General features: G+C 38.2%; 1 protein-coding gene across 2 annotated transcripts in view; it reads right to left on the bottom strand.

The window, feature by feature from the left end:
• Positions 1–14,516, bottom strand: part of grik4 (glutamate receptor, ionotropic, kainate 4) — a 1,090,788-nt gene that overhangs the window by 34,236 nt on the left and 1,042,036 nt on the right. For both annotated transcript variants that reach the window (XM_062060216.1, XM_062060217.1), the window contains 2 exons: positions 8,632–8,741; positions 1,193–1,366 (listed from right to left, as the gene is read on the bottom strand). In XM_062060216.1, coding sequence (XP_061916200.1) covers positions 1,193–1,366; positions 8,632–8,741 — 284 coding nt within the window. The remainder of the gene's footprint in view (positions 1–1,192; positions 1,367–8,631; positions 8,742–14,516) is intronic.

The raw sequence follows: 14,516 nt of genomic DNA, 5'->3' as shown, positions 1-14,516 counted from the left end.
AATAAAGAATAGTGAACAACAGGTTGAATAAGTGTACGTTATATGACGCATAAATAACCAACTGAGAACGTGCCTGGTATGTTAACGTAACATATTATGGTAAGAGTCATTCAAATAACTATTACATATAGAACATGCTATACGTTTACCAAACAATCTGTCACTCCTAATCGTTAAATCCGAAAAAAATCTTGTACGTCTAGTCTCTTACGTGAATGAGCTAAATAATATTATTTGATATTTTACGGTAATGTGTTAATAATTTCACACATAAGTCGCTCCTGAGTATAAGTCGCACCCCCAGCCAAACTATGAAAAAAACTGCGACTTATAGCCCGAAAAATACGGTAATTAAAAAAAAAAAAAATCACATTTAAGTTTGAATTAAATGTCTCTAAATATTATATTGAAATGTTAAATCTAAACCTAAATGTTAAATATAAATATATATGCTAGATATAAATCTATATGTTGAATCTTAACCGAAATGTTCAATCTAAACCTAAATGTTAAATATAAATATATATGCTAGATATAAATATATATCCATCCATCCATTTTCTACCGCTTGTTAAATATAAATCTATATGTTGAATCCTAACCTAAATGTTAAATCTAAACCTAAATATTAAATATAAATGGTGGATATAAATCTATATATTGAATGTTAACCTAAATGTTAAAACTAAACCTAAATGTTGAATCTAAAGCTAAATGTGAGCACTAAATGTTGAATGTGAGCACACGATGTTAAACCTAAATCTTAACTCTAAACCTAAATATTAAATCTAAATGTGAGCGCTAAATCTCTTGCCAAGCTTAAAGATGAATAGGATGTCAATATTCCACCAAGCTCTTGCCTCTCAGCCGCAAAGCCGCGCCTACACTCCTACTACACTTTTCTTACTACGGAAGAGAAGGAAACATGACATATGCTTAATGACAAATAATGCCAATAAAGTTCCATATTTAAAAATGATACACTCAAAGACGTCGACGCTGCACTTCCGCGTTTGACACTGAATGGAATTGAGAAAACTGAGTTAAATCTGAGAAAAGTAGGTTAAATCGGAGAAGTATATCTGCTGGAAAAATATGACTGTACGTTTACATTTGGCAACCCATATCTTTTGGCAGAGAAATACCAGCATATCACGGTCGGAGCTAATTAACCGAATGAAGCCAGACTAACCAAACTCCGCTGACACAGCGTGTGGAGAGAGCCCTGGGAGCGATGGTGGACCCTTGCTGCATGAAGCCTCCGACGGGAAACCACAAGCTGTTGCCGAGGGAGTACTGGTTGATGAGCAGGTTGCAGCGGCCCTTTAGGCAGGGGTGGGGGTTGTACCACTCGTAAGGCGTCAATCTGGGGGATAAGATGTTGGCGGTTAGTGGGACCACAGTAGAGCAGGGTTGTCAAACTTGTTTTCACTGAGGGCCACGTCGCAGTTATGGCTGCCTATAGAGGGCCGTGTTTATCTGTGAGTAATACAAAACCCAAAAGCAGTGAAGTTGGCACGTTGTGTAAATGGTAAATAAAAACAGAATACAATGATTTGTGAATCCTTTTCCAACCTATATTCAATTGAATAGACTGCAGAGACAAGATACTTAACGTTCAAACTGGAAAACTTTATTTTCTGCAAGTATTAGCTCATTTGGAATTGGATGCCTGCAACATGTTTCAAAAAAGCTGGCACCAGTGTCAAAAAAGACTGAGAAAGTTGAGGAATGCTCATCAAACACTTATTTGGAACATCCCACAGGTGAACGGGCCCATTGGGAACAGGTGGGTGCCATGATTGGGTATAAAAGCAGCTTCCATGAAATGTTCAGTCATTCACAAACAAGGATGGGGCGAGGGTCACCACTTTGTCAACAAATACTTGATCATTTCGCGATATTGCCATATTTTTGCTGAAAGGATTTAGTAGAGAACAACGACGATAAAGTTCGCAACTTTTGGTCGCTGCTAAAAAAAAAAACTTGTCTATACCGGAAGTAGCGTGACGTCACAGGAGGAAGGGCTGCTCACATTTCCCTATTGTTTACAATGCAGCGAGAGAGATTCGGACCGAGAAAGCGACGCTTTAATTAATTTGAGCGAGGATGAAAGATTTGTGGATGAGGAACATGAGAGTGAAGGACTAGAGTGCAGTGCAGGACGTATCTTTTTTCGCTCTGACCGTAACTTAGGTACAAGGGTTCATTGGATTCCACACTTTCTCCTTTTTCTATTGTGGATTACGGATTTGTATTCTAAACCACCTCGGGTACTATATGCTCTTGAAAATGAGAGTCGAGAACACATTGGGTACCAATACTTCCGTTGCCGCCGTGACGTCACGCGCATACGTCATCATACATAGACGTTTTCAACCGGAAGTGTGGCGGGACATTTAAAATTGCACTTTATAAATTAACCTGGCCGTTTTGGCATGTGTTGCAATGCTAAGATTTCATCATTGATATATAAACTATCAGACTGCGTGGTCGGTAGTAGTGGGTTTCAGTAGGCCTTTAACTGCTGTGTGTATTTGTTGTGTTTTCATGGCTCGTTGTATTGGTTCTGTTATTCCCCTGATGGACGGTACGGTTATGTTTCTTTATTTCGAGTTTTGCTATTGTTTTTTTTCTTGTTTCCTTTTCCTTGTTATTCCAATTTTTGATGGCCCAAGTTGAATATTGGTTGGTGAGTGCATTTTTTGATGTGTTTCTCTTCCTTATTGTTTGTCTTCTTCCTCTGTTATGATGTTGGCTCATTTATAGAGCCTCCTCACAACGGATAATGTGTGTGCTGTGGGATGTTTGGAGGTCCGGAGTAAATATATTGTCCGTGCACATTGATGTTTTGGCTTCTGTCATCTTAGCGCTGGATTTTCAAGTCCAAAATCTTGTAGTCCTGTCTATTTCCTCTTCTTGTGTGAATTTTATGTTTCTCGTCTTTTCTATGCTGTTGAGGTGGTCTGTAAGGTCCAATGAACTCACCTTTGGCAGGAATAACAGCTTAATTTTTTACTGCTAAAAACAGTGGTATTGTTTTTCCATTTTTTTTATATGCTGTAAAAAAACCCGCTGCTTTTACTGTAAAATTCTGGGGACTGAGCTGCCAGTTTTTAAAGTAAACTTTTAATATTTTTTTTACAGCTTATGTAAAAAAATATATTGTTAATGTAATATATAGAGTACAGGCCAAACGTTTGGACACACCTTCTCATTCAATGCATTTTCTTTATTTTCATGACGTATTTACATTGTAGATTGTCACTGAAGGCATCACAACTATGAATGAACACATGTGGAGTTATGTACTTAAAAAAAAAAAGGTGAAATAACTGAAAACATGTTTCATATTCTAGTTTCTTCAAAATAGCCACGGTTTGCTCCGATTACTTTTTCGCACACTTTTGGCATTCTCTCGATGAGCTCAGAAAGGTAGTCACCTGAAATGGTTTTCACTTCACAGGAGTGCTTGAAGCTCATGGAGAGAATGCCAAGAGTGTGTGAAAAAGTAATCAGAGCAAAGGGTGGCTATTTTGAAGAAACTAGAATATAGAACATGTTTCCAGTTATTTCACCTTTTTTTGTTAAGTACATAACTCCACATTTGTTCATTCATAGTTGTGATGCCTTCAGTGACAATCTACAATGTAAATAGTCATGAATATAAAGATCAACTCTCAAGTTGTGTGGTTGTCAACTGTCGAGTTGTGTGGTCGTCAACTGTCGAGTTGTGTGGTCGTCAACTGTCGAGTTGTGTGGTCATCAACTGTCGAGTTGTGTGGTCATCAACTGTCGAGTTGTGTGGTCATCAACTGTCGAGTTGTGTGGTCATCAACTGTCGAGTTGTGTGGTCATCAACTGTCCAGGTGTGTGGTCATCAACTGTCGAGTTGTGTGGTCATCAACTGTCGAGTTGTGTGGTCATCAACTGTCGAGTTGTGTGGTCATCAACTGTCGAGTTGTGTGGTCATCAACTGTCGAGTTGTGTGGTCATCAACTGTCGAGTTGTGTTGTCATCAACTGTCGAGTTGTGTTGTCATCAACTGTCGAGTTGTGTGGTCATCAACTGTCGAGTTATGTGGTCATCAACTGTCCAGTTGTGTGGTTATCAACTGTCAAGTTGTGTGGTTATCAACTCTCAAGTTGTATGGTCATCAACTGTCAAGTTGTGTGGTCATCAACTGTCAAGATGTGTGGTCATCAACTGTCCAGTTCTGTGGTCATCAACTGTCCAGTTGTGTGGTCATCAACTGTCGAGTTGTGTGGTCATCAACTATCGAGTTGTGTTGTCATCAACTGTCGAGTTGTGTGGTCATCAACTGTCGAGTTGTGGTCATCAACTGTCGAGTTGTGTGGTCATCAACTGTCGAGTTGTGTGGTCATCAACTGTCGAGTTGTGTGGTCAACAACTGTCAAGTTGTGTGGTTATCAACTGTCAAGTTGTGTGGTTATCAACTGTCGAGTTGTGTGGTCATCAACTGTCGAGTTGTGTGGTCAACAACTGTCAAGTTGTGTGGTTATCAACTGTCAAGTTGTGTGGTTATCAACTCTCAAGTTGTATGGTCATCAACTGTCAAGTTGTGTGGTTATCAACTGTCAAGTTGTGTTTAAATTCCCCAGTTCTTTGCCCCAACTTGAAAAGGGCCCCAGTCCTTAGAACGCAAGAACAACTCAAATCTTCTCTTTTTTCCCCCTTCCAGTTTACTGTAGGGTTAATTAGAGGGTGTTTAGCTTGATAACCTTAAACCAGGGGTCGGCAACCTTTACCACTCAAAGAGCCATTTTGACGAGTTTCACAAATTAAAGATATCAATGAGAGCCGCATAACTCTTTTGAAATTTAAAATGAAATAACGCTGCATGCAAAGCTTTTTTATTACTTTTGGGCTATGTTTAGACCAGGGGTCTCAGACACACGCCCAGACCCGCACCTTATTAAAACAAATTAATGTTAGTGCGGCCCGCAAGGTTTACATTAACGGCGCTTGTCAGCACCATACTTGCCAACTCTCCCAGTCTTCCCGGGAGACACCCGGAATGTGGGGCGTGTTGGCACTGCCTTTAGCGCCCTCTACAGTCTGCGCACACAGAGTACCTGCTCGGCATCATGTTAAATGCAGCTTCTGCTTTCACATGAAAATTACAGCAAGGCATACTTAGTCAACAGTCACACAGCATACACTGACGGTGGCCGTATAAAAACAACTTTAACACAACTTTAACACTGTTACGTTACAAATATGCGCCACACTGTGAACCCACACCAAAAAAAAATGACAAACACACTTCTGGAGAACATCTGGACCGTAACACAACATAAACACAACACATCGAATACCCAGAATCCCATGCAGCCCTAACTCTTCCGGTCTACATTGTACACCCCCGCTACCACCAAACCCCGCCCACCATTGCTTTATTTTGAGTTTAAACTAATAAACAAATCATCAAAACATTGCTTTAAGTTGAACTAAGTTCATTAATCACACAAATGTAGCAGTAAATATACAGCTTAAATATTTAAGTAAAAAAGTAAATAAGCAATCTAACTGAGTATTTAAGCATAAGCCAAACATAAGCATCCACTTTGCCTTTGTTAATACTTCAAATTGATAAAGCCACTCAAAGTTGAGAGAAACACAAATTACACAGTTTGTAGCTCAAAGCAAACATTTCAAACAAAGTATTAACAAATTTAGAGCTATGAAGGAATCAATAAAGTACTATCTATCTATAGCATCCAAGTTCATTTCCTACCAGCTGCGTGTGACCAGGAACTAAGGAGTCTCTTTGGCTCTTTTCTTCTCCTAGTTGCTTGCTTTGTTTAAGCTTTTGTTTCTCTTACAAACAGACTTTTCCTTCTTACTAACAGACTTTTCCTTCTTACTTCTCCAAGACTACATGCTGCGCTGTCGGCAAAATGGCCGTCCCTGTTTGGTGATTTTTGATGTGGTTGTGTTTCTCTGCCCCCTGCAGGTCTGGAGGGGGACAGGTGGATGTTTTGAATAATACTGCTGGCAACTTAGTCCCCAGAATTTTACAGTAAAAATTATGGCAATTTTTAGAATATATTATCGTAAATTTCAAAACAGTATCTGGTGTTTTTTACGGAAAAAAATGGTAGCGTAGTCAACAGAATTTTAAAGTAAAAATTATGGCAATTTTTAGAATATATTATCGTAAATTTAAAAACAGTATCCGGTGTTTTTTAAGGAAAAAAATGGTAGCGTAGTCAACAGAATTTTACAGTAAAAATTGTGGCAATTTTTAGAACATATTATCATGAATTGAAAAACAGTATCTGTTTTTTTTTCCGACAAAAGAAAATGCTAGTCTAGTCAACAGAATTTTACAGTACAAATTATGGCAATTTTTAGAATATATTATCGTAAATTTCAAAACAGTATCTGGTGTTTTTTACGGAAAAAAATGGTAGCGTAGTCAACAGAATTTTACAGTAAAAATTATGGCAATTTTTAGAACATATCATAAATTGAAAAACAATATCTTTTTTTTTTCCATGAAAAAAAAAAGCTAGTGTAGTCAACAGAATTTTACAGTAAAAATTATGGCAATTTTTATAACATATAAATTGAAAAACAGCATCTGTTTTTTTTCACGAAAAAAATGCCAGTTTAGTCAACAGAATTTTACAGTAAAAATTATGGCAATTTTTAGAAAATATTATTGTAAATTTAAAAACAGTATCCGGTGTTTTTTACGGAAAAAATGGTAGCATAGTCAACAGAATTTTACAGTAAAAATTATGGCAATTTTTAGAACATATCATAAATTGAAAAACAGTATCTGTTTTTTTTTTCCACAAAAAAAAATGCTAGTGTAGTCAACAGAATTTTACAGTAAGAATGATGGCAATTTTTAGAACATATCATAAATTGAAAAACAGTATCTGTTTTTTTTTTCACAAAAAAAAATGCTAGTGTAGTCAACAGAATTTTACAGTAAAAATTATGGCAATTTTTAGAACATATCATAAATTGAAAAACGGTATCTGGTTTTTTTTCTTCCACAAAATAAAATATGCTAGTGTAGTCAACAGAAATTTACAGTAAAAATGATGGCAATTTTTAGAATATATTATCGTACATTTCAAAACAGTATCTGGTGTTTTTTACGGAAAAAAATGGTAGCGTAGTCAACAGAATGTTACAGTTAAAATGATGGCAATTTTTAGAATATGTTATCGTAAATTGAAAAACAGTAATACTGTTTTCTTTACGGAAAACAACTGGTAGTGAAAAAAAAAACATTAAAAAAAAAAATGATGCCTTCGCCGAATGTAAAAGCGAACTTAAATATTAATAATGATAATAATAAAATATAATTATATTGCGCGTTGGTGCAAATTGTGAAGCAAAATTAAAATTAAATCAAGAGGAAATTCATAGAGTATATGAAACTACATTCTTGGGAATAATAATTGATCATAAATTATGTTGTAAACCGCATATTGAATATATAAAGGGAAACATATCCAAATCCATTGCTATTCTTTATAGAGTAAGACACATGCTGAATAAGAAATGTCTGCATATGTTATATTATTCTTTTATTTTTCCATATTTAACATATTGTGTTGAAGTTTGGGGAAATATTTATAAAAAGAACATAGACCCAATAATTAAACTTCAAAAAAAGAGTCATTAGAACAATACACAAAGCGTGCTACTATGAACATACCAATCCATTATTTATAGGTTCTAATGTGTTAAAATTTTCAGATAGTGTTTTTAAAAAAAATGGAAATTATGTTTAGAGTAAAGAACAACAGCCTTCCAGCTTGTATTTTTAGGTTATTTAATTAAGAGGAGAAAACTATAATTTACGGGGGATATTGATTTTTGAAATAGGTAAAGTAAGAAGGAATATAAAATACAAATATATTTCAGTTTAGGAGTTAAATGGTGGAACAAGCTCAGTGATGAGTTGAAGACATGTAGTTCTTTGTTAAGGTTTAAGAAAGCCTTGAAAGGTGAAATAATTGAAAATTATAAAATATAGTAACAATTACTTTCATCCCATAGATTTTTTAAACATTGATGTTCCAGGTAATCTTATTTTCAGTGAATGTATAGGATAGGCAAATATAAACTTTGGCTTCAGCCTATTCCTTTTTCTGTCATTCTTTTTCTTTTCTTTTTGTGTGTAAATGTGTAAGATTGTTAAATATGTATAATCTGTACTGTTAAACCGGTCACACAAAATGGTTGATGGTTGATTATAGACCGAAATACACTTATTTCATTTCATTTAATCTAGGAATTAGGCAAATTGAATGTGGTGTTTGGAAAAGTGGGTAAATCCTTTTGAAAAAAGACACACAGTTAGTGAAATTGTGTGTAAGCAAATGGAAAAAAACTAATATGAGTTCATGTTGGTTGGTTGAGCAACAGTTATGTGTGACCAGCAGGTGTCAGTGTTGAACTAAAAAAAAGCCAGCAGAGGCAAAACAGTATGTCTTTCTCTGTGGTGGGCATGATCACCTGCAGAGATGGAAGAGGATTAAAAACATCTGTCTCCAGTAGAACCAACCGTACTAGTACGTTGCTGCTCTCTGACCTCCCTGCCTTTTTTTTTTTGTCTTTTCTCTCAGGGGTGCATTTGTGTACCTGGCCACCAGGAAGAGGACACAGCTAACAGCCAGGTAGGCCAGCAGCATGAAGAGCCACACACCCGGGGAGAAGGGGTCCAGGAAGGAGAAATAACCTGGTCGACGACCCTGAAAAACACACGGGACAGAGTTAAGTAACTATCCAATGCATCGGGGGCCAAAAGAGCGTGGCAGTAAACAGTGGTCGTTGGATGCGATAAGCTGATACAATTATAGAGCCTCTTGTTTGCACACAGTGTACACATTCACACCAGCAGTTATAAACACAGGGTCTCACATGGATTGTAAACAGTGAAGTGGTGCTGAATGTAGATATAAGATCGTTTATTCCCAGGACACAGGCAGTAAAAACGGAAATTAATGCAATTAGTGACAAGTCCTAAACACTACACTACAACAACTCAAAGCCACTGCATTTATTATCATGTTATTATATATTGATTTAGATTAAACTCTTATGTTGGAAACATTGTTTTTCTGAGTCATACTGGCATAATTGCGATGATCCGTTGCCCGGATCGTGTTTTGTTTTAGTTTAAGACTCTCTTAGTTCTGTTTCAGCACCCCTGGGATTGTGTTTCTTGGTTGCCATGGGTGCTGATTATTTTCACCTGCCTCCGATCAGTGTTCGGGACGCTTCCCTGTTCCCGGGCACTAATCAGAGAGCTATTTATTCCTGCCTTTCGCCACACTCGATCTGGCTGTTTTGTTTGCTTCATGCAACATCCATCCATCCATCCATCCATCCATCCATTTTCTTCCGCTTATCCGAGATCAGGTCGCGGGGGCAGCAGACTAATCAGAGAAGACCAGACTTCCCTCTTCCCAGCCACTTCGTCCAGCTCCTCCCGGGGGATCCCGAGGCGTTCCCAGGCCAGACGGGAGACATAGTCTTCCCAACGTGTCCTGGGTCTTCCCCTCGGCCTCCTGCCGGTCGGACATGCCCCAAACACCTCCCTAGGCAGGTGTTCGGGTGGCATCCTGAGCAGATGCCCGAACCACCTCATCTGGCTCCTCTCCATGTGGAGGAGCAGCGGCTTTACTTTGAGCTCCTCCCAGATGACAGAGCTTCTCACCCTATTTCTAAGGGAGAGCCCCGCCACCCGGCGGAGGAAACTCATTTCGGCCGCTTGTACCCGTGATCTTGTCCTTTCGGTCATAACCCAAAGCTCATGACCATAGGTGAGGATGGGAATGTAGATCAACCGGTAAATTGAGAGCTTTGCCTTCGGGCTCAGCTCCTTCTTCACCACAACAGATCGATACGGTGTCCGTATTACTGAAGACGCCGCACCGATCCACCTGTCGATTTCACGATCCACTCTTCCGCCACTCGTGAGCAAGACTCCGAGGTACTTGAACTCTTCCACTTGGGGCAAGATCTCCTCCCCAACTTGGAGATGGCACTCCACCCTTTCCCGGGCGAGAACCATGGACTCGGACTTGGAGGTTCATGCAACATTACGTTGGTAAATCTTAGCTTCTGAATGATGTTTTTATACTAAGCTTTCCCGCTAGCTTTTTCCTTAGCTTCCCGTACTATCGGCATGCTTTACTGTACTTTCGTATTTTGCCTGATTTGTGGATAATGAATCATTGTCCTACCTGCACGCTGCTTCCGTAGTTCCGTCTGCATCTTGGGGAAACGATCCGCGAATAACCATGCAACCACCCAACCGTAACAATAATATTGGTACCTCCATTTCTTTATTATTGTGAGTCATTTAGTTAATAACCTCTTAAGCCTGGCTGAGTTGTGTCATTGTTACCATGGTTACTATAGTAACAATTACCATAACCAATATAACCACGTAACCCCATGATCGTCAGGTATAACCTCTTAAGCGAAGCCAAGTTTTGCAAAACGGAAGACATGAGTTCAGGCCACCAGCATCAAAAAGAAATGTACCGTCCAAGTCTAGAATATGTAATTAATAACTAACTTTTAAACTATTCACCACTACAAATGGTGAAATGGTACACACTAGGGATGTCGCGGTATGACAATTTCTTATCACGGTTATTGTGACCAAAATGATCTTGGTTGTCATTATTATTGCGGTATTTTCAAAAAGTACTTATACTGAAATCTTTTAACCAAGTTCTACTTAAAACAAAACAAAACACAAAAACACATTCAAAATGATTTTGTTTGTAGAAGAAACATCATTGTAGATACAACTGTTGAATTGATTGTGCATATGATAGCAACACAATCATTATAAAGAAGTAATATGACAGAAAAACAAATAAATAAATAAAATAAATGTGAACATTGTGCAAGTTAGCACTTTAACAGTTCAGTTCAGTTTCAGTTTATTTCAAACATGCACAATGTAATGCATCACATATTTCCAGTTGTTATATTACAGCAGGTCCGAAAAGGAGAAGAAAGAAGCAGAGCTGATTTAATCCTACCCCTTTTCATATAACAGCAATTTTATCCAATGTCCTTGTTTTCTGTTTGTAACAGAACAGTGAATAAATAAATAAATAATAAATAATATACCAGAGTAAGTAAATAAGTATTAAATATATAAATAATCATTATCTAAAAAAAAAAGGTTCAATATGTTCACCATAATTGTTCGTCTTTGTACTTTGTGAACACTTGTAGTCTGAACACTGTCGTAAACTGAACTATATTGCTGCTTTGTTTGATTTCTTTGCTTAACCCATAAAAACAAATGTAAGAATTTGGCAAGGGGGCACTTGATGGCCATAAGACGTAACTGCACTTTTTGTCCATATAGATACAGTGTTCAAAGTGTTGTTGGTCAACAAAAACAAACAGAAGTGATACCTCTCACATCAAACACACAATCTTCGCAGCCTGTGTTCAATTGGATGAGATGACAAAACATTATAGGTAGTATTGATGTTATATGAACACTGATACAGTTTGCAGTTAAATAAAGGACAAGTGAGCATCCCAGTCAACAAACTAAAGACTTTATAAACAAGTTGAGGCAACGTTTTCCGACACATCGCCTGCTGCGTGTTTCCTCATGTCATTAACTCTCAATCACAGCAGCTGATGGCTGCTGTATTTAAAAAATAAAAGCAACATCAAATAGTTTTCTCCTTTGCTGTATACTTTTAGTGTGGGACAAGTGCGTCTGTCTCCAATATTGTCCACACCTGTCTCCATCTAAAAACAGCAGTACGCTCTTAAATGCACGGCGAGACTCCACGGAAAGAAGGCGAGGGAAAATGAAGTTAAACCAAGGGGAAATCGCAAAGTCTGTGTAGTTGTGTTCCGCCATGTTTTTTCAAGCCGAACAACGCGAGTGCGCATGCGCCAGCGGTGCTCTAACGCCATTTCCAGGAAATCAGCAGTGTTGCCTAAAATGCATTAATAAATGACGGTTTTTCGGTAATTACAAATTTAAACGATATTACTAACAGTGCGGAATTTTACCGATGTAATGATGTTATTCCCTGGCCTTTAACACTCTGTGATCTCCATCCTGCTACAGCGTCCCATAATGCACCTGCTGTGAACCTGTTTCTCTGTTTTTTTGTTTTTTTTTATCGTGCTCTGTTTGTGTTGTGTTGTGTTTGCTCGTTTTTCTTGTGTTATCTTTTAACCTACCTATTGTACAGCACTTTAGCTACCCCTGTGGTAAATTTTAAATGTGCTTTATAATTAAAGTTGATTTGATTTGATTTGATTTGATGTTCATCGTTAGATCCCTAGTAAACACAATCGTATCATCCATAGTTTTTGGAGCCTTTTTTCCAGAAAGCTAAAGACCGGAGGGGCCGTACTTCTAACTTCAGTATTTTGTATATTCCGTAGAACCTGTGTCCTCTACGGCAGTGGTCTCCAACCTTTTTGTAACTGTGGACCCGTCAACGCTTGAAAATGTGTCCCACGGACATATATTTTTTTTTTTTTTGTCATAAAAAAATACAATCATGTGTGTTTACGGACCGTATCCCTTCAGACTGTATTGATCTATATTGATATATAATGTAGGAACCAGAAATATAAAAAAAAAAAAATCAAAAAAAAAATCCATCCATCCATCCATCCATCCATCCATCCATCCATCCATTTTCTACCGCTTATTCGCTTCGGGGTCGCGGGGGGTGCTGGAGCCTATCTCAGCTACAATCGGGCGGAAGGCGGGGTACACCCTGGACAAGTAATTATTATTATATTTTTATTTTTATTTCTTGTGCGGTCCGGTACCAATCGATCCACGGACCGGTGGTTGGGGACCACTGCTCTACGGTATACATTTAATTTGGGTCTATTTCTTTTGTCAGAGTAAAGCCTGACACTCTTGTGTCATGTAACTTGCTTAGGCAAAAACGTCTTGTCCCCTACCCCTGCGCACCTTCCCACAAGGCTTACATCCATCTTCCAAAAATCCTAAATCCGTGTCCCTGGCGACGCAGAACCCAAAGCTGCAATTGGTCAGTTTTTGCCAAAGAGGGTCCCTGAACACAGGGCAGACTTTGTGCTTGAAATGCACAAATTATTGTATGAAATAAAACAACAGTGATTCAACATTTGCATGGAAACCAATATTGTGTACTTATTATATCAGTGCACCCTAAAAATAATTACTTAATGTGTCGTTTTTCAGCTTATAGTGTTGTTGTTGCTTCCGGAAGAAGTCACAAATTACAATACTCTTTTTAATTTTTATTGCCAATTTTGTACTTACAACAGGTGTAATTCCGACACATCTTCTTTCTAATGCACACACAACACTTCTCATTCTCCGTCAATGATCTTTCAGGCATGGTATGTTTACAAAGATTTGTAAACTCTGAACATGACAGTTTTGTTTACATGATAGCTCTCTCTTGTCCCATGTTCCAAACAACCGAATAGCGTTGCAAACAATAATAACATCCTTTTGCCGCGACTCGTTCAGAATTTGCACAGGCCATCTTCACAAAGGTATTTTCCTGTGGTTTATAAATAAAACGTCCATTAAAAATACACTGATGACTCTGAATGATAAGTTCCAGTGTAGACAAAGATGTCAATATTCAGGTTCTCGTCTATTGTCACTCTTCACAAGAAGGAAATACAGTATCTCGTTAACAACAGCTGCAGTCGCTCCTCCCGGAAACACTGGCCCTTTGTGCTTTGGAAGATAATTACAAGTTTGGCGCCACCCCCCACAAAAGAAGTATAAATTAAACAAGTTGCCGTCAGAGGGGACGCAAGCTACAAAAAAGTTTTTTTTTCTGCAAAAAAGCTAGTCAACAATCATCTCTAAGACAGCACTCTTATGTTTTTAAGAATCTGAGTCGCGCACAAGTTTTTTGAACTGAACTCGCGGGCCACCATTTAAATAGCCCAAATAATAAAAGAGAGGAACTAAAATGGAACCTTTTAGGAACACTACTAGTACAACAAAATAAGTTGAACAAATGACTACGCACTGCCTCTAAAATAAACAAGCTGCAGCAACACCTCAGTTCCATAAATCACATTACTAAAAAAATGTGCAACTGCCAAAATAGAGAGGACTTAAAGGGGTGCATTGAGGGATGCTTCAGTCACGTAAATCACAAGGTTGAATCCCAGTGTTAAATGCTTGCTAGTGATGTGTATTTCTGGTCTTGTCATCCTCGTCCGGACAGAAGGGTGACACGGCAGACGCTTTACTGAACCAAAAGTTGCTTTGTTACAAGCGAGCGTCATTATACAGGACTGCAGTACCTGGAGGAGGTCAAGTCAAAAAAAGTAGGGACTCCTAAGTTGGAGGAGCCGAACCACAGTCTTATATTCCTTCTTTCTCTGTCTGAGTGTGTGTTAATTCAGGAGAGTACAACCTGACCTTGTAAGGAGATGTCCGTGTGTAAGTGAATGGGAAGACAACAGATGTATACCATAACTTGTAGGTTGACGTTAAG

This window comes from Entelurus aequoreus, linkage group LG10 (genome assembly GCF_033978785.1).
Source record: "Entelurus aequoreus isolate RoL-2023_Sb linkage group LG10, RoL_Eaeq_v1.1, whole genome shotgun sequence".
Classification (NCBI taxonomy): Eukaryota; Metazoa; Chordata; class Actinopteri; order Syngnathiformes; family Syngnathidae; genus Entelurus; species Entelurus aequoreus.
The sequence above is the reverse complement of the archived record's forward strand: the minus strand, read 5'-3'. Positions and strand labels throughout refer to the sequence as shown.